Source organism: Grammomys surdaster, unplaced genomic scaffold (assembly GCF_004785775.1).
Source record: "Grammomys surdaster isolate TR1022 unplaced genomic scaffold, NIH_TR_1.0 125669, whole genome shotgun sequence".
NCBI classification, from domain to species: Eukaryota; Metazoa; Chordata; class Mammalia; order Rodentia; family Muridae; genus Grammomys; species Grammomys surdaster.
Genome location: NW_021620506.1, coordinates 1960311 through 1978101, shown reverse-complemented (window position 1 = coordinate 1978101; position 17791 = coordinate 1960311). Strand labels below are relative to the sequence as shown.

General features: G+C 50.5%; 1 protein-coding gene across 4 annotated transcripts; it reads left to right on the top strand.

Moving 5' to 3' along the window:
* Window positions 1-1317: 1317 nt before the first annotated feature.
* Window positions 1318-16469, top strand: Itih4 (inter-alpha-trypsin inhibitor heavy chain 4). Of its 4 annotated transcripts, none has more exons than XM_028787521.1 (23): window positions 1318-1451; window positions 2691-2851; window positions 4409-4513; window positions 4632-4794; window positions 4929-5039; window positions 5500-5628; window positions 6249-6365; window positions 6572-6740; window positions 6824-6949; window positions 7145-7326; window positions 7426-7611; window positions 9500-9639; window positions 9845-9999; window positions 10246-10275; window positions 10516-10575; window positions 10992-11174; window positions 11919-11972; window positions 12280-12312; window positions 12431-12547; window positions 13692-13860; window positions 15379-15533; window positions 15648-15744; window positions 16156-16469. In XM_028787521.1, exons 1-23 carry the CDS (start codon window positions 1362-1364, stop codon window positions 16223-16225), a joined length of 2802 nt encoding a protein of 933 aa, XP_028643354.1. In that variant the 5' UTR covers window positions 1318-1361; the 3' UTR covers window positions 16226-16469. The 4 variants fall into 4 exon arrangements, with proteins under 4 accessions (XP_028643354.1, XP_028643353.1, XP_028643355.1 ...); XM_028787520.1 differs by having other exon boundaries at window positions 10989-11174; XM_028787522.1 differs by lacking the exon at window positions 11919-11972 and having other exon boundaries at window positions 10989-11174.
* Window positions 16470-17791: the final 1322 nt, after the last annotated feature.

Here is a 17791-nt window from a genome sequence, read left to right as displayed (position 1 = left end):
TGCAGAGACCCACAGACCGACATTAAGTGGAGCTTAGAGAATTCTGTGGAAGAGGGAGAGGAAGGATTGAAGGAACTAGAGAGGTCAAGAACACCACAAGAAAACCTACAGAATCAACCAATGTGGGCCCATATGACCCATAGAGACTGAACCACCAACCAACCTGGGTCTTCATATGGGACTTCAAGAGTGGGAGCAGGGGCTACTTCTGACTACAATGCCTGCCTTTGGATCCCTTTCCCCTAAGTAGCTGCCTTGTCTAGCCTCAATAGAAGAAGATGCACCTAATCTTACTGCAACTTGATATGCCAAGACTGGTTGATAGCCATGGGAGGCCTCCCTTTTTCTGAGGAGAAAGGGGAGGAGGGCTGGATGAGTGTGGGTGGGAGGTGGGCTGAGAAGGAGGGACTGGAAGGAAAAGAGGGAGGGGGAAGTTGCAATCAAGATGTAATATCAATAAAAATTAATAAAATTAAAATAAGAAATCAGTACTTTAACTTTATCGAGGACTTATGGAGAAAAGGTGTTAGCATCTCTTAAGTAACACTCTCAGGAGTCTGCTATGACAAAAATGAGCCCGCACTATACCTGTCCACAGCTCTCAGGAAGTCTACCCAAGTGCCCGTTATGTGCCTCACCTTCCTGATAGACATCCCACATCACACCTCTAGGCTCAGGATATGCATCTTCACAACTGTAATGTATTGTCAGATTGCAGACGTGTCTGAGAGTCTGCTTGGCTTGAACCTGCGGCCTGGTAACGCTAATAGGACCCAAGGAGCAGTCTGGTACCAGAGAGCAAACAGGGGCTTCTGGGCCCAGCATCTTTTGCTCCAAAAAGTACCCAATCTTGCTAGTATCCTTGGACACCTCTGTGGTCTTCTTGATGTCTCAGGGATCCCACAGGCATGCCTACCTACCTGGTTAATACTGCCCTGTCTCTTCCAGGAAGCTCCTAGGGTATTTTTCCAGCCCTAGTTCTAAGGGGAAGCCTCTGTTTCCTCCTGTGCTAGACTCATTGAAAGCATACTGGCCTCACTGTTGGGTGCCTCTGGCCCTACAAATCATGGTGGATGTCTACATCAGGTTGTAATTGCTAGAACTCCAATCTAACTAGCAGAAGGTCTGTTATACCCAGCTCCAACCTGAGCCTGCCTCCTCTCAGGGTATGTCCTGCTATCAGCAAAGTTTACTGGACATAGGTCGTTTGTCTCCTTATCTGAGGCCTCTGGGATTTTTTGGCTTGGAAACCTGCATTTCCCAGAACTTGCACCAGCAGGGGTAGGCCAACCAACAAGTTGTCCATTTATAATCCACCTGCTCTGGGGTTCAGAAGCAGTGTGGCAGGCAACTGAAGGCAAATGAAGAGCCCTGCCCCTGCCCACATGTGGAACATTGTGCTGCTCTTGCCCTCACTGTTGGCTGTGCTTCAGACCACTACTGGCGAGAAGGTAACAGTACCCATAGGTGCCTCTGTGTATACCTGTGAGCGTGTGGCGTGAGCTGGGTAATGAGCAAACACATCTGGGAAGTTGGAGAGTGTCTCTGAGTTTGCATGTGATTAAGTAGGCATGTGTGTAGGTCAGAGTGTGCAAAGACATGGTGCTAACTAGTCACCAGACAGTATCCAGAGATCCTTAAGGTTCCTTCACTTAATAGATGGACCGATCCTATTCTTGCCACTTTATAGACAAAAGAATAGAGCCAATTGCCCCTTGGGGCTGACAGCAGAGCCAAGTAAGTCGGGATGTGGCTTTATGAACCCAGCTCTTCTGGTCTAGATGAGTGACCTCTGGGAATGACTTACATGTTCTACCTCTCAGTTTCCACATCTGAAAAAGGGAATAATATAACATAGTCACAGGGCTGTGCTGGTTGATAGTCAAGCTTATAATACGTAGGAAGTGTTCATTGCCACACACAGTACAGAGCTGACGCTTAACCTGTAAACAACTCATGCTGTGCCTCTGTGCTAAACTGGGGCAGGTAACCATGAGTATCTGAACAGTTTGTGTGCACACAGCACGACACAGGGAGCAGGTAGAGGAACAGGGCTGTGTGTGTGCACATATCCTTCTTAAGGACTTGCCAGCCTTTGGGCAAAAGGTGTATGTGTCGAGCAGTACCCAGTCAGGGCAGAGGGTCCATCGCAGGGAACATTGACAAAGAAGAGTATTGCTCCTCAGAGACCTGACCGTCACTAGATTCTCTCAGCTCTCGTGACTGATGGGACACTAGCAGGAACGCTTTCTCACTTTCACTAAGGCCAGAGTTTCCAAATATCAAAGACCTTGTTCACACCCCTCCTACTAGAGAACCCAACCTGCAAGCAGGGTCCCTCGCCTCTGCTGTAATAAGCAGCATGATCTCTCCAGGCTTGCACTGTGATTTTTTTTTGACATTTATTTACATTTCAGATGTTCAGGCTTGCACTGTTACCCCTGTGTGCTTTGTTTCCCATGAGATCTCTGTAGGTCTGCTCTACAGGGCTGTCTTGTGGGGAACGAAGTCCACAGCTGCCTCTAACTTCACTGAAATGTTTGATGGAGTTATGCTGGAGGCCTAGACAGTATCCAGGCCAGACAAAGGGTGGAGATTGGTCTGGGACCAGAGTTGAAACCTACTCTTGAAGAATTGGGGGGGGGAGTATCAGGTAAACAACCCAGCCCTCCTCCTTGTCCCTTGTCCAGAATGGCATCGATATCTACAGCCTCACAGTGGACTCCCGGGTCTCTTCCCGATTTGCTCATACTGTTGTCACCAGCCGGGTGGTCAACAGAGCCGATGCTGTCCAAGAAGCGACCTTCCAAGTAGAGCTACCCAGGAAAGCCTTCATCACCAACTTCTCCATGTAAGTGTCTCTCTGCCTCCTCCTCAGTCCAGCCTTGCAGCTCCAGTTTCCCTGGGGCTGAGACATATTGTCCGACAAGTTGGGCACTCGGGACCACTGTTCTACGAGTCAGCCTCACCGGGAATAAGGATGTTATCAAGCCCAGAGATACCTCTGTCCCTCCTGTCATCCAGCCACCTCACCAAGTACTGCCAGGTGATGGACCAAGAACCAGTGTCTTGGAGTCTTTGCCTTTGAGAAGTACAAGCCTAGGAAAATGCTAGCCTGGGCACAGGAAGTCACCAAAATCAGGTTCCAGCTGGAGAAATATAATCTCTACCTCCTGGGGTCCCCTTTGTCACTGCAGAGAGCAGACAGATCTACTGGGCCTCCTCAGGAGTTGCCAGGGTTCCTGCAGACTCCGAGCCAGCAGGAGTCCTTATGATGTCCTCTGCATCCCTTCCCAACGCTGCCCTCATCTATTTTGCAATGTTTGTTGAACTTGGCAAAAATCTATGCTTGGCTCTAGTCTCCCAGAGAGGCAAGCATTGAAGGCAGGCTGCTCCCAATAGGGGCAGCACTTAGGGGTGGAGGAGAGGGGGGTGCAGGGGGCAGGCTAGGTTCCCTGTGGCTGGCTCCTCCCTTTCTCCCCACCCACCTCCACCCCAGAACAGTTTCCTGTTCCTGAAGTTTAGGCTAGTGGGCCCAGATCTTTTACTGCACAAGACAGAGTAGTGCAGGTCAGGTGTCGGGAGCAACTATGAACTTTTCATCCAGGAGAAGGAACCAGGCTTTCCCTGTCCATTCCCATTCTGGCCCAAGACTTAAACATGACCAGAAAAGGGAAAGGAAGATGCCTGTTCTGTGGATTCAGCTAGTTCCCCTCCCTTCCCCCGCCCCCATCTCTGCATGCTCCTGTATCACTCCCAGGACCAGCAGGTGACCATTTACTGGTCTCTATTCACCCCACAAGGAGCTCCTGGAACAGCCATTTTCTGTGCAGAGAAATGGCCCTGGCAGTTCCTTCTCAACCTCAAAGAATGACTTCCAGAAACGTGTCTACATTCCCAGGAGTCTCTACCACTAGGTGCCCCAAATCTGCTTCCAGAGATGCCAAGCTCCCTGCAACACCTGCCCTAAGCAGGAGGGTGGAGGGAAAAGGACTAGGATCACAGCCTCCAGTCCTGTGTCTCCCTCCTGCTCAAGCCTGACCACACAAGGGGCAGATGTAGGGCTTGGTAAAGAACAACTCGTTACTCTCTTGTTTTTGTTATGATTAGCTGGTGCTTCAGAACAGTTTATAAGGGTCCCGGGGCAGTGGAATGTGGACTGAGTTTAGCCCAGTCCTGCCTCCTCTCCTCCTCAACTTTCTGCTCTATCCCTGCAGTAACACCCATGTGTACTAATACTGCATATGTCTCAGGATAACTGAAAGCCACTCCCAGTGTCATAGATGGGCTCTTCTACCCCATAGGTGCATGATAAATGAACCGGGCAAAGACAGGAGTCACATCTAGCTCACCAAATTCTGAAAAAGCCCTTCTAAAAAGGTTCTCAGTTGTTCTCTTTCTTACCTAGGATCATTGATGGCGTGACCTACCCAGGGGTTGTCAAAGAAAAGGCTGAAGCACAGGAGCAATACAGTGCTGCTGTGGGCCGGGGCGAGAGCGCCGGCCTCGTCAAGTGAGCCAATAGGGGAGGGTGTGTATGGTAGAGACTGCTCCTACCTTGGCCTTTAGCTTTGTTCCCTCCAGGAGACATTCCCAACTTGACCTAATCCGTTCTTGTTCTTATCCCTCAGGACCACTGGGAGACAGACAGAGCAGTTTGAAGTGTCAGTCAACGTAGCCCCTGGTTCCAAGACTACCTTTGAACTCATATACCAGGAACTGCTCCAAAGGCGACTGGGAATGTATGAGCTACTCCTCAAAGTGAGGCCTCAGCAGCTGGTGAAGCACCTTCAGGTACCTGGCACTCCTTCTCCAGGAAGCCCCATGGATAATCCCCTCCCAACTAAGACAGCCTCCCCTTGCCGCCTAGCTTCCTGGGAGCACAGCCTACTTTATGGCATCCCTGGTGACACATATCTCACTTCCAGATGGATGTCTACATCTTTGAGCCTCAGGGTATCAGCATCCTGGAGACAGAGAGCACCTTCATGACCCAGGAGCTGTCAAATGCCCTTACCACTTCACAGAACAAGACCAAGGTGGGCATGTTTTAACCATCAAGTGAAGACACCCAACCTTTAGCCTGTGGGCTAGATTCCCAAAACAGTTGGAAGCTCCCTGAGCAAGAAACCTCTGAGATCTGTGTCTATGCCACTACCAAAAAGACAGGACAGTAAGACCTAGAGGAGGTCAGTGGGTCCTTCTAGGAGCTTGGAGTCTATGGGGAGAGCAGACTGGTGAGAGGATCCTCAAAAGAGATAACTGGATTGCATTGAGCCCAGATGCTTGCACGTCCCCAGGAATGGGATGCATACATGTGCATGCCCACACACATGTACCAAATGAATGCACTCACCCTTCAGCTCAGAATGAAAGTCCCCTTGAGATTTTGCCCATGGCCACATGCGTTTTGGAATCTGATTTTCTGAAGTGCACACAGAGAGGGTTGTCCGTGTGCTCTGCTGTTTCTTTCAACTTCAGCTTGGATTGTTCCTCCAGGCACATATCCGGTTCAAGCCAACACTCTCCCAGCAACAGAAGTCTCAAAATGAGCAGGACACGGTGCTGGATGGGGACTTCATTGTCCGCTATGATGTGAACCGGTCTGTCTCTGGGGGCTCCATTCAGGTGGGTGGACTCCAGACAAGAGCAACGAAACCTCAAAGTCTGCCTTTCCTTCGCACGTCTAAGCATGAGGGTTCTGGAAAAGGGAAATGGTGGTCCCTCCTTTACTCTGTGCTAGGGGTTGACTCAGACAGGAAACAGGCAGGTCAGTCATCATGAATCATCATCATATTGTTATTCCCTTTCTGGAGGCAGAAACAGGTTGCCTCTGCGGAGACTGACTTGGAGGAGTCTGCCTCTGCGCATTTGTTACCTAGAGGCTCACAGCTCGGTCTTGCGTGCAAGTGTAGCAGCTGTTGATATTTGTGCTTCCCTTTACTCCCTGTTTCCCCAGCGCTCCAGCTTGATGGAGATTGGGTTCATCATGTCTTTTAGTATAATCCGCCTCAAATATTAAAACAGGGAACAAAGTTATGGAGAGGGTACTAGGGTAGTTCATGAGTACCTAAGTCTTCTGTTAGTAGGGGTTGAGCTTTGAGAAATGGTGAAGGTTTGGGGGGGGGAGAAGCTGAGATGGAGAAGGGTCATGAAAGGAGAACAGGGATCCAGGATGAGGAGGCCTGGCAGAGGTAGGGCGGGGCTTAAGTTCTGATCATCTGAGTGTGGGCTTGCTCTGGTCACAGATTGAGAACGGCTACTTTGTGCACCACTTTGCCCCAGAGGACCTTCCTACAATGTCCAAGAATGTGCTTTTTGTCATTGACAAAAGCGGATCTATGTCAGGCAGGAAAATCCAGCAGGTAGGTCTGTCTCCCAGACCCTGAGACCAGCAGCCACTTCACCCATTCCAGCATCGTGGGTAGGGGCTTCCTGGGGCCAAGTTTGGCCTGAAACATGCACTATGAACCCACCTAAGATACCAGGATACTACCCTAAGGATCATGCACCTTTGGGGAGCTCCTCTGAGACACTTGCTTTGTTTTCTCTCCCCAACCCCCACAATCAGACCCGAGAAGCCCTAATCAAGATCTTGAAAGACCTCAGCCCCCAAGACCAGTTCAACCTCATTGTATTCAGTGGGGAAGCAAACCAATGGAAGCAGTCGCTGGTGCAAGCGACAGAAGAAAACTTGAAGGAGGCTGTAGACTATGCCTCCAAGATTCATGCTCAGGGAGGTGAGTGTCAGTCACTATATCATAGGAGAGTGGGGGCTTCCATGGTCACTGGCTGGGACCAACTCTGAGCCTGTGTCCTTCAGGAACCAACATCAATAATGCAGTGCTCTTGGCTGTGGAACTGCTGGATAGAAGCAACCAGGCTGAACTACTGCCCTCGAAGAGTGTCTCCCTTATCATCCTGCTCACGGACGGCGAACCCACTGTGGGTGAGGACACTGTGGCCATTCTTGGGCATGCTAGATGTGGAGAGAGGCTGTAACTGCTTCCAGGCTGGCCAGGCTGGATGTGAAACCTGGGGCAGGAGAGGGAGAATTGTCAAAGCCCCTTTGACTCTGAAGTTCCAGGAATATCTGCTGAGCAAATCATTCTTTCTTATCTGATTCCCAAATTTGTGAATCTAGGGGAGACCAATCCTACGATTATCCAGAACAACATACAGAACGCCATCAATGGGCAGTATAGCCTCTTCTGCCTGGGGTTTGGCTTTGATGTGCACTATCCTTTCCTGGAGAAGCTGGCACTAGACAATGGTGGCCTGGCCCGGCGCATCTATGAGGACTCAGACTCTGCACTACAGCTTCAGGTACCAGTTTGATCCAAGGTGGGATACAGACAATCAGGCAGACCCTGTTTGTCTGGCCTTTGTGACATATTCCTCCCCCCACTCCCTGTCATACCGTAGGACTTCTACCAGGAAGTAGCCAATCCACTGCTATTATCGGTGGCCTTTGAATACCCCAATGATGCTGTGGAGGATGTCACTCGGTACAACTTCCAACACCACTTTAAGGGCTCAGAGATGGTGGTAGCTGGGAAGCTCCAGGACCAGGGCCTTGATGTCCTCTTAGCCAAAGTCAGTGGGCAGATGGTAAGCATGGCTGAGTCATCCAGGAGCAAAGGGGTAGCTGAGGCAGCTGGGGCAGCCTTGGGGCAGCTGAGGCAGCTGGGACTACCTGGGGCAGCTGGGGCAGCTGGAGCAGCTGAGGCAGATGGGGAAATTTGGGGCAGCCTGGGGCAGCCTGGGACAGCTTGGGCAGCTTCCGTATTTGCAACCTGAGGGACTATGATCAAGTACTAGCCATACCAAACTCCACTGATTGACCCTGAGTGAGTCTCTGAGGTCCCCTTTCCTCCTGTTTTCCTGAAGGACACCAGCCCTAGCCACATGGGTTCAAGGTAGAGATCCAATAAGACAACATACTGCTGCTCATAAGAGAAGCTAGCACATATAGGAACTGATAACTCGGTCTGCCCTGCTGCCTCCTGACTCTTCTGGAGCATAAGAAGGGCAGCAGATGTTCCTTCCCAATACTCCTTTCCCTCTACCCTCATAGTAGGCCTTTGAGGGCAGACAGAGAGAACTACTCCCACTTCACAGGAGAGCAGAGCAAGCTCCAGGCAGGACAGACAAAGTATGCTAGTCCCCACTGCTTCTGTCTCACCTCATAGAACCTCGTCCTGGCTCTGGCTTCTCTGCCTCAGGGTGCAGCAGGTTCAGCCTGTTGGAGTCTTTAGGTTGAGGGATTCTGACAACCCTCCTTACCTTCCTGGGACAGACAACTTGTACAAAAAAACAGAGAGACGGCCTAGAATGTTCCTGACAGTGCATATCCAGGAATTCAGGAGAACAGTGCCGGGAGCCTCACTTTGACCTGGGATCCCTGCGGGAGATCGGCTGAGCAGAACCCAGGAATGAGGAAGGGCTGTTGGGCTCATATGTCAATAGGGTACCTTGTTTGCAGGGCGGGGGGCAGGGCCTCATCTCAGACATAGCCAAATAGGAGGATTGTTGCCGAAGACTGTATGGCCAGACAACCTGTCTTCAAAGCCACCTCCATCACCTCGCAAGTGACTTAAACTCCTCATGCCTTGGTTTCCTCCTGACCACAAATGTAGTTAGTTCAGGTGCCTACTTCGTAGAGTTACCGTGGAATACTTTCTAGCCCCGTGTAATCACAAACATGACTTCAAACATAATGGACAGGGTTGTGTACACTTTGGCTTAAGTGCAGGAGATTGAATCTAGGGCTCCAAGCAAGAAGATAAACTCATGTCTGAGGCCTTCATGTACCAAAGCTTTGGCAAGCCAGGTCCTGGGTTAGAGCTGGGAGACACTGGTACCAGCACAATGGACAGAAGATTGTACAGAGCCTCTTAGCTGCCTGCCCTTCTGATGAAGGAGGCTTGGGGCATCTTTGCTCACTGCCCCCTTTCCTAGGCTGCCATCTAGGCCAACTTAAGACCATAACCACCTTTCCCCTGGGGAGAAAGCAGCCAGACCATGCTTCCTGAGGCACATGTTTCCTGTCATTGTCCCAGGGTGGGCAGCCCCAGCAGAGGGGCAATGTGGAGCAGACAGCTTCCTGGAGCTCTGAAGTGCTAGTCTCAAGCCCACTGCTAACTACTGGGCAAGGCCCTGCCTTTCCTTCCTCTTCCTTTTCCCCATGTCTGGGGGAGCAGAACCCTTTCTGCCCCACGCTATGTTTGAGACTTCTTCCTTCTGCTCTGGCCTGGAAGGCGTTGTCCCTTCTTATAAAAGATGAACTGACCCAAGCTCCTGGCTACACAGCTGTCTTTCGATACCTGGTCAGCTGCTAACATTTACCCCACCTCCTTCTTACCCCAGAGCATCTGTGGGAGACCATCATACTCCTGAACCCCCTTCCTATCTCCACAATACTCAAAAGTAATGCAGTCTAGGCAGGTGTGGGCCTGAAACCCTCACTGCCCCTGCCTGGACTGGCACCTCTTTGCAGCACATGCAAAACGTCACTTTCCAAATGGAGGCCAGTGTAGCCCAACAAGAGAAGGAGTTCCAGAGCCTCAAGTACATCTTTCACAACTTTATGGAGAGGATCTGGGCATTGCTGACCATACAGCAACAGCTAGAGCAGAGGTGAGTGGCCCATTGCAGTGGCTTCCACATGACACCACTAAGCCTTTCAGTGGTGAGGCAGGCACATCTGGCCCAGGCTATCTACCAGGTATCCATGAAGTGTTATGTCCAAAGTCTTCTCCCAAGGGCACTCACAGGAAGGGGCTGAGGAGAGGGGAGCTGCCAAGACAACCAGCTCCTGAGCTCCCATGTCTTCAACCCACAGGATTTCAGCGTCAGGTGCCGAATTAGAGGCCCTTGAGGCCCAAATTCTGAACTTGTCACTCAAGTACAATTTTGTCACCCCTCTCACACACATGGTGGTCACCAAACCTGAAGGTCAAGAACAATTTCAAGTTGCCGAGAAGCCTGTGGAAGTCGGTGAGTGTGGGGCTGGGTCTCAGCCACCACTGCTTCAGACCACGCCCCTGATCCTGCCATCACAGACTCCCAGAGACCATCTTAACTCACAAAGGAGGAAACTGAGGACAGGCCCTGCAGCCCTCTAACTCACTGCCTGTACCTGTTACAGTCTGGGGCTGGGGAAGCAAGTTTAAGCAAAAGCTCCTAAAAGTAGCAAAACCACCCATAATACCCACCTCTCTCTCTTTCTGTTTCTTTGAATAGATGACGGAGTGCGGAGACTCCTCTTAGCAGGTAAGGGCTTCAGAGCTCACAGGCCTGCCTGTGTAGGGTCCACCAGCTTTCTGACGGCCATGTTTCCCCCACTGCTGGTGTCATCTGACCAAACACACTGGTGTACTTCGTGGCTTGCTCACCCAAATATTGGCCACCCCTCAGATCTTGCCCTGGACTCTAGGTACACAGACCCCCTCCAGGATGGAGCCCCAGAGAGCTGGCTCCAAAGAGTTAAACGCAATTCTCACTGTCTTCCAGCTCAAGACTATCGATTCAAGACTCCTACCAGCAGATCTAAACTGATTACCATGCTGAAAGGTGACAACAGACAATGGGGTGGAAAGAGAGGTTTCTAGAACTGTGCCGGGATATAGGCTGGGCTCTGTTTGGCTGTGGAAGGAGAGCGCCTAGCCTGGGTCACTTGGCTGGTAACAGGCCCGTGTCTAAAGATCGGGTGGGTTTAATTAGGGGTTAGCCATCCAGACTCTTACTTGACCCAAAGGATTCAGCAATTAGGGTGATTGAAGGTGCACTGCCTGGGGAGGGTTGACCCTCCATGGGGAAGAGTTCCACCAGTGTTTACGTCCTGGCTAGGGAAGGCTCTCCAGAAGGAAACAGGGGCTACCTACCCTCTCTACATCCTACTCCTGACATGAGGTCCCTAGTCCTGGCTATGGGGACCTAGGACGTTCGTTGCCTGTGAGAAACTGCTCATGTCAATGTTTTGAAAGTAGGAAGTAGGCTCCAGAAGACGCCCAGACTCGGTGATGCCTTTGTTACATCTAGACAACACATTTCTCCTGGACTTCCTGGACCTCCTGGACTTCCTGGACCTCCTGGACCTCCTCATTTCGCTTCTGGCTTTGACTTCAGCCAGCAGCCTTCCTTTGCAAGGATGCTAAATCCACCATCCTTAGGTGAGCCCCTTTTCTGACCCAAAGTGGGCTTCCTTCTTTTCCTAGCTCAATGACGCTGACCCATTGAGGGAGAGAGAGCACCGAGCACAGGCTAGGCAAGGACATCTGCAAAAACCATGCAGGTAGATTAGGCCTGGCAGGGACCCTGTCCTAAGGCAGAGCCAGGAGCCAGGGGCTGGGAACAAGTCCACTATTTCCTGCCCTTGATTTTCCATCCCTCAACCAGCCTCCCTCTGCCTGGTCCTCAGCATTTTATCTCAGGGATGAGCTCTCCTGGCTCTTGCTCTGTCCCTAGATTGCCGGCCCACAAGCCTTGACAGAGTAGCCTCTCTTGTGAACCCTGGGTCCCAAGAGGGCTCACGACTAGGCTCTTTAGACCACCATGGCCAACTCTTTCCGTCTTGAGGCACCTCTTCCCCAACCAGTTACTGGACACCAGGTGTCCCTCCCCCAGAGCAGGACTTTACACTTCCTTTGTTCCCTGAGGATCCACTCCCCCTGATGAGGAAGGAAGACTTTCCCATTTCCAGCACCAACTATGGTGTCTTATACTGCTTCCTGTTCCCAATCTGAACTCAGATTTAGTTGGGACCTATCTCCTTGAAATCTCCTCTGCCCCTCAGGCCTGAGCTTGGTGGGCAGTAAGGAAAGGTCAGGGGCCTCAGGTGCAGAAGGCCCTGCATCCTGACGGCCTTTACCTTTCTGTCCAATGTTCCTGTGCTCATGCTTGCCTCGCATCACAAGATCCCGTCGGCCCAAGACTAGCTATGTTACCAGACATGGAGGAAACCGATAAAGGTACTGAAGCTAGTGACCCAGCTTAGTAAGAGACCAACTGCCCGAAGTGCACAGTCCCTGAATTTGCTCCCCAGCACTAAAAGCAAACAGACAAACAAACGAACAAACAGGCAAACAAAAAACATAAAGATATCCTTGTCAGAGCTCCCCCCATAGCTCCAGAAGATATTGAAAAGGGAAAACCCTGGATCTCTATAACCTGTTACATGGTATTGTACATGTTAAAATGGAGAGAGAGCCACAGCCACAGTCACCTACCACCCCATCCACAATGCCCTGAACCCAAACTTTTCCTTCTTTCTTTCAGAAAGCACCATACCAGAAGAATCCCCAAACCCAGGTAAGCATTCCACACACACAGACACACACACACACACACACACACACACACACACACACACACCTTTGCCCCCTAGACTTTGCTTCCTGCCCCAGGAACTGTATACTGTCTATTTTAGCCCACCCCCAGGTTCATACTGTCATCTTGCCGCTTCTGGGATCCAGTGTGGACCAGCTCTGTGTGGATATCTTACATTCTGAGAAGCCCATGAAGCTGTTTGTAGACCCCAGTCAGGGTAAGGGATAAATCCCAGATATCTACATTGAAATCCCAGACCTCATATGACTTAACCACTAACCACAGCAACATGCCCAGCATGGGCAAATGTCCTATAAATGAAAAAAAAAGCCCTCCCTCCCATAGCCACATGTCAACCTTCACTGGGGACTCCACAGGGCCTGCACATATGGGTCAATTTCCAGAACTGAGAGAGGGCTGAAGTTGCCTAGAGTCAGGAGCTGTACAGGGTCACCCAAGATTTTCAGATGGACTGAGGACAGGGTAAGGATGTTCCAGATAGAGGAAACAGAGCTGAGGAAAAATGCCCGCTGTGTCTCCGTGTGTCTCTCGTAGTATTGTGGAGGGGAATGGTTGGAGAAGCAGATGTGTTAGCCAGACCACACTCACTAATCCTGGAATGGCCTCGTTGGTCAAGCTGAAGTGTTCAGGCAGACACAGGGATGGACAGAACTCAGGAATGTTCATGCTGAGCCACAAAATACCCTGGGAGAGCCACAGCTCCCTCAGTCCTCTGAGAATCACGTGTTCCCCTATGTCATCCTCCAGTAGCCTCTCTGCTCTCTGAGGCAGGAACTTTCCACCTCACTCTCAGCCATACAGTAAGTTCAGGACCCAGGCAGAGGACTGACGAATGCTGCCATACTTGAAACAAGACCCCCCCCCCATACACATCCTTCTCAAAAGTCTAGCAGGGTGGTCGTCAGCAGGATCTGAGGTCAAAACCACAGGTAACTAAGGCTGTGTGGAGAGATTATAGGAACTAGACCTGAGCCAGGCATGATGGCACACAGCTTTAATCCCCACACTTGGGAAACAGAGGCAGGAGGATCTATCTCTGTGACTCTGAGGCCAGCCTGGTTGGTCTACATAATAAGTTTACAGACCAGCCTGACCTACCAGGTGAGATCTTGTCTCAAAAAAAGAAAGAAGATAAAGAAGGAGGAGGAGGAAAAGGAGGAGGAGGAAGAGGAGGAGGAGGAGGAGAAGGAGGAGGAGGAGGAGAAGAAGAAGAATCAGACCTGAAGTATTGCTGAGCAGAGATCCTTCTGGGGACCCCATTCCAGAAGGACATAGGGGAGACTCCTTGTTCAGGCCATTGCTCTGAATTGATTTTGAAATCTCTGGTCTGGCCTTTGTAGGGCTGGAGGTGACTGGTAAGTATGAGAATACTGGGTTCTCCTGGATCGAAGTGACCATCCAGAAGCCTCACCTGCTGGTCCATGCAACTCCTGAACGATTAGTGGTGACACGGGGCCGAAAAAACTCTGAATACAAGTGGAAGAGGACACTGTTCTCTGTGTTACCTGGGTAAGTCCCAGAGTGGGGTCCCAGGCTGTGCTGGCCATGACGTTAGTGAAGACAGATGGCCTGAGCCCACAGATGAAGTGGTTGGTTCTGAGTCCCCTGCAGTAGGCTGCCCTCCTGGCAGGACAGGGGTACATTGTAATGTCCTGCAGCTCTGGAGGCATTGTCCTGGGACCTGGACCTCATCAGTAGCTCAGGTCACTAGTCTCTGGAAAGGTGGCGTGGTTAGGAGCATAAGCCACATAGGGTCTTAGTTCTGTTACTAATCACTAGACTCATTCTGAGTCAGAGGCCTAAGGGACATGTTGAAAGGAAGTAGTCAAGGGAACATCTACCATCAGATGGCACAGAGTCTCTTACATGTACTGCCTGGTGAGCTCACGATGACATTCATGAAAAGCTGAGGCCTGACATCAGGGCTTATGAATGCTACGTAGCCTCACCCGCAGCATGTGAGGATTCTAGTTGCTGTAACACGCGCCTGGGAGGAGCAAGGGATGAAGGATTATTTTGGCCACTGTTCAGGTCATGGTTTCGAGGTTCTGTTGCTTCTGGACCTGGGCAGATCCTTATAACGGCGAGCCTGAGGGGAAGCAAGCATGCGAGACTCACCTCGTGGCAGCCAAGAGGTGGAGAAAGCAAAGGGTCTAGCCGGCCTAGCAAACTTTTTTCTGCTTTTTGTGCCATCTGGGCCCCCAGCCTGACACATGCTGCTGCCCATACGCAGGGTGACCCTTCCTGCTGAGCTGCTCTCTAACATGCCAGGCTGTGGGAATGCCTTAGTAGATGCATTAACAAATGTTCTTTTGTAATCTGCTAAGTATTTCACAGTCCAATCAAACTGACAATTAAAACAAATCGGCAAGCTGTGCGAAGCTTTGGCAAGAAGACAGCAGCTTAGCTAAGGTGCGGCAGATTCCCTGCTGCTGTGAGCAGAAGCCCACAGGAAGCAGCCTGAGGGAGGGAGGACTTATGCTGTCCACACAGGAGGCCTCTGGCAGGGCAGAGGGCATGGCAGAGCAGAGAGTGCCTGAAGCAAAGAGCATTCTCTTCCCTCCCGTTTATTCCATCCACCCCCAATTTGTAGGCTAGTGCGGCTCAAGTTCAGAACTGATTCCCCCGCACTTAACCTCCAAAAATATAGATACATCCAGAAATGAGTTCTATGAAAATTCCAGGTGCTTTGCAGTTCAGTCAAATCGATAGTGACTGTTATCCATCACCCCCAATGAAATCATATAAAAGTCACTCCTGAGGAGGCAAACTTAAACCAGAGCAGAGGACTTATTATTCTCTTTTACAGACAATGCAGGGAAAGCGAATCTCACTAGCCTCACTTTAGTGCTGTCTTGACGGTGAGGAAACTGAGCCTAGAAGATTAAAGGGCTCTCTGCCTAAGGCTACACAAAGACTTCCTGGTCAAGAGCAGAGGCCTCACCCTGCTGCCGGGGCACAGCCTACTGAGACACCACCATGCAGGTGTCTCTGCCTTCCTGCTCAGGGCTTGGTGTTTCTCTGCAGCTTGAAGATGACCATGGATAAGATGGGACTCCTACAGCTCAGTGGCCCAGACAAAGTCACCATTGGCCTCTTGTCTCTGGATGATCCTCAGAGAGGACTGATGCTGCTTTTGAATGACACCCAACACTTCTCCAACAACATTAAAGGGGAGCTTGGTATGATGCCGCTTGCCCTTAAAAACCAGCTGTGACTGGGCACAGGCAGTGCCACTCACTTCTGCCCATCTCCCTCCCTGTCCTTAACCCTCACCAACCTACCCTTTATCTCAGGTCTGTTTTACCGGGATATTGTCTGGGATCCACCTGTTGGGCCAGATAATACAAGACGGGTAGTCAGAGTTCAAGGAGTCGGCTACCTAGCTACCAGGTAACTGGACAGACAGGCCGCTGAGCCCTGCTATGGTGGGGTATGGATTAGGAGGGTGAGATCTACAGAACCCCACTCCTGTCCATGCTTGAGAACTAAAAATAGATGAAAGGATGACTCCCCCACAGAGGATGGTTAGCTTGGACTCTCGGTTGTGGGCAGTACCATGGTTTCCTTGCCCCTTTCAAACTTCCAAAGTCCTGGGCCCAGAAGACATCACAAATAATCCTCTTGAATAATCCTTGGGCAACTGGGCCTTCCTGACCTGTGTCAGAGGGTATTCTGAGTGACTTTGAGACCTCCTGCACTCCATGCTCCCGTCTACAACCACCCCCACCACCCATCTCTTTCATCTTACCTGAGATTGGCTGGCCACCTACCTATGTTTTCTCTGCTGTCTTCCTACCCTAGAGAGATCAAGTTGAGTTACCAAGAAGGGCTCCCAGGAAAAGAGATTTCCTGCTGGACGGTGACGATATAAAACTGTTAGGAGCACCACTCCCTGCCATGCTGTCCTCGTGTGCAGGCGAATGACACTGTATACCACCAGGGCCACCTGCCACCAGGGCCACCTGCCACCAGGGCCACCTGCCACCAGGGCTACCTGCCACCAGGGCCACCTGCCACCAGGGCCACCTGCCACCAGGGCTACCTGCGAGGCCGAGACCTTCATAGGGAAGAGGATGCTCCCTTGTTACAAATAAAGAAAGGCGGTGTGAACCCAGGGAGTTGGTGTCATGATTCCATGTGGCCAGTCCTGGGGGACTTAGGGTCCCAACCTGTATATTCTGTCTCAAAGAACGTTAGACTCTTCCAGAACTGGCTCTTGACAGCCTGGGGCCAGGAAAACCCACAGACAGTTTTCATTCCATCTTTGTCTTTGTCACAGGAATCTAAAACCAGCCATTCAAAATGTCATTGCAGCACCAAGTGAAGGCCTCAGAGCATCCATTCTCTAGAGAGAACAGGGCTCTGGCTGCTTTATGGTTGCCTGGACCATGAAAACCAGCTTTGACTCAAAAAGGATAAACTTGGCACATATATGATTCTTTATTTCTTGAAGAGAGGTGAATGAATCTTTTCATCTCTGAGAGAGCATTAATGACAGATCAAAGAAAGGATTCCATCCTAGACCAGTTGGTAAAGCAGTGAATTTACTGAGTACTTTCAGGAACACAGATGAGAGTTACATACAAGAACAGGAGTGACTTAAGGACAACGAGCCCCATAAACCCCACCCATCATGGAAGATGACTCTTGAAAGTTGTATCACTGGTAGCTAAAGAGCTGGCCATTAGTTGAGAGCACTTGCTGCTCACAGAGCCCCAGAGTTCGAGTTCCAGAACTGCCCCCAAATAAAATGTCATAAGGGGCTGAAGAGTTGGCTTAGCAGTTAAGAGCATCGGCTTCTTCTCTAGAGGTCCCAGGTTGGATTCCTAGCCCCCACACAGTGACTCACAACGGTCTGTAATGTTATCTCTAGTAAATCTAATGGCCTATTCTTGCCTGTGTGCAAAGGGTACATAGAGATACATGCAGGCCAAACACCCACACATAAAATAAAATAAATTACATGTTAGAAGTAAGTGAAAAATAAAATACTGAACCCTTTTTTTTAAAGTAAGAGAAAGAATCAGACATGAGAGTGAATGCCTTTGACCCCGGTGCTCAAGAGGCAGAAACAAGCAGAGTGCTGTGAGTTCAAGGTCAGACCTGTCTGTATGTGGAATTCCAATCCAGTCAGCACTACATAGTAGAAAGAAAAAAAGAAAGAAAGAAAGAAAGAAAGAAAGAAAGAAAGAAAGAAAGAAAGAAAGAAAGGAAGGAAGGAAGGAAGGAAGGAAGGAGAAGAAAGGAGGGGGAGGAAGAAGAAAAGAATGAGGAAGAAGAAGAGGAGGAGGAGGGAGAGAAGGAAACAGAGAGAAAGAGAAATGTACACCCTTGGGTGCCTTGCACAACTTACAGGCAGTTTTACCAGAGTCCCCTCCCCTAGCAATTTCAGCTTGGGGAAGAAGATTGTTGTTTTCTGAGCTTCCTAATCTTTTGC

Excerpts from the sequence above, each read along its gene's own strand:
- Itih4 (XM_028787520.1), top strand. The coding sequence starts at position 1,362 with ATGAAGAGCCCTGCCCCTGCCCACATGTGGAACATTGTGCTGCTCTTG. Across the intron at positions 5,629-6,248 it reads TCTCTGGGGGCTCCATTCAG|ATTGAGAACGGCTACTTTGT; the intron begins GTGGGTGGACTC and ends CTCTGGTCACAG. Across the intron at positions 10,576-10,988 it reads ACTGATTACCATGCTGAAAG|TAGGAAGTAGGCTCCAGAAG; the intron begins GTGACAACAGAC and ends ATGTTTTGAAAG.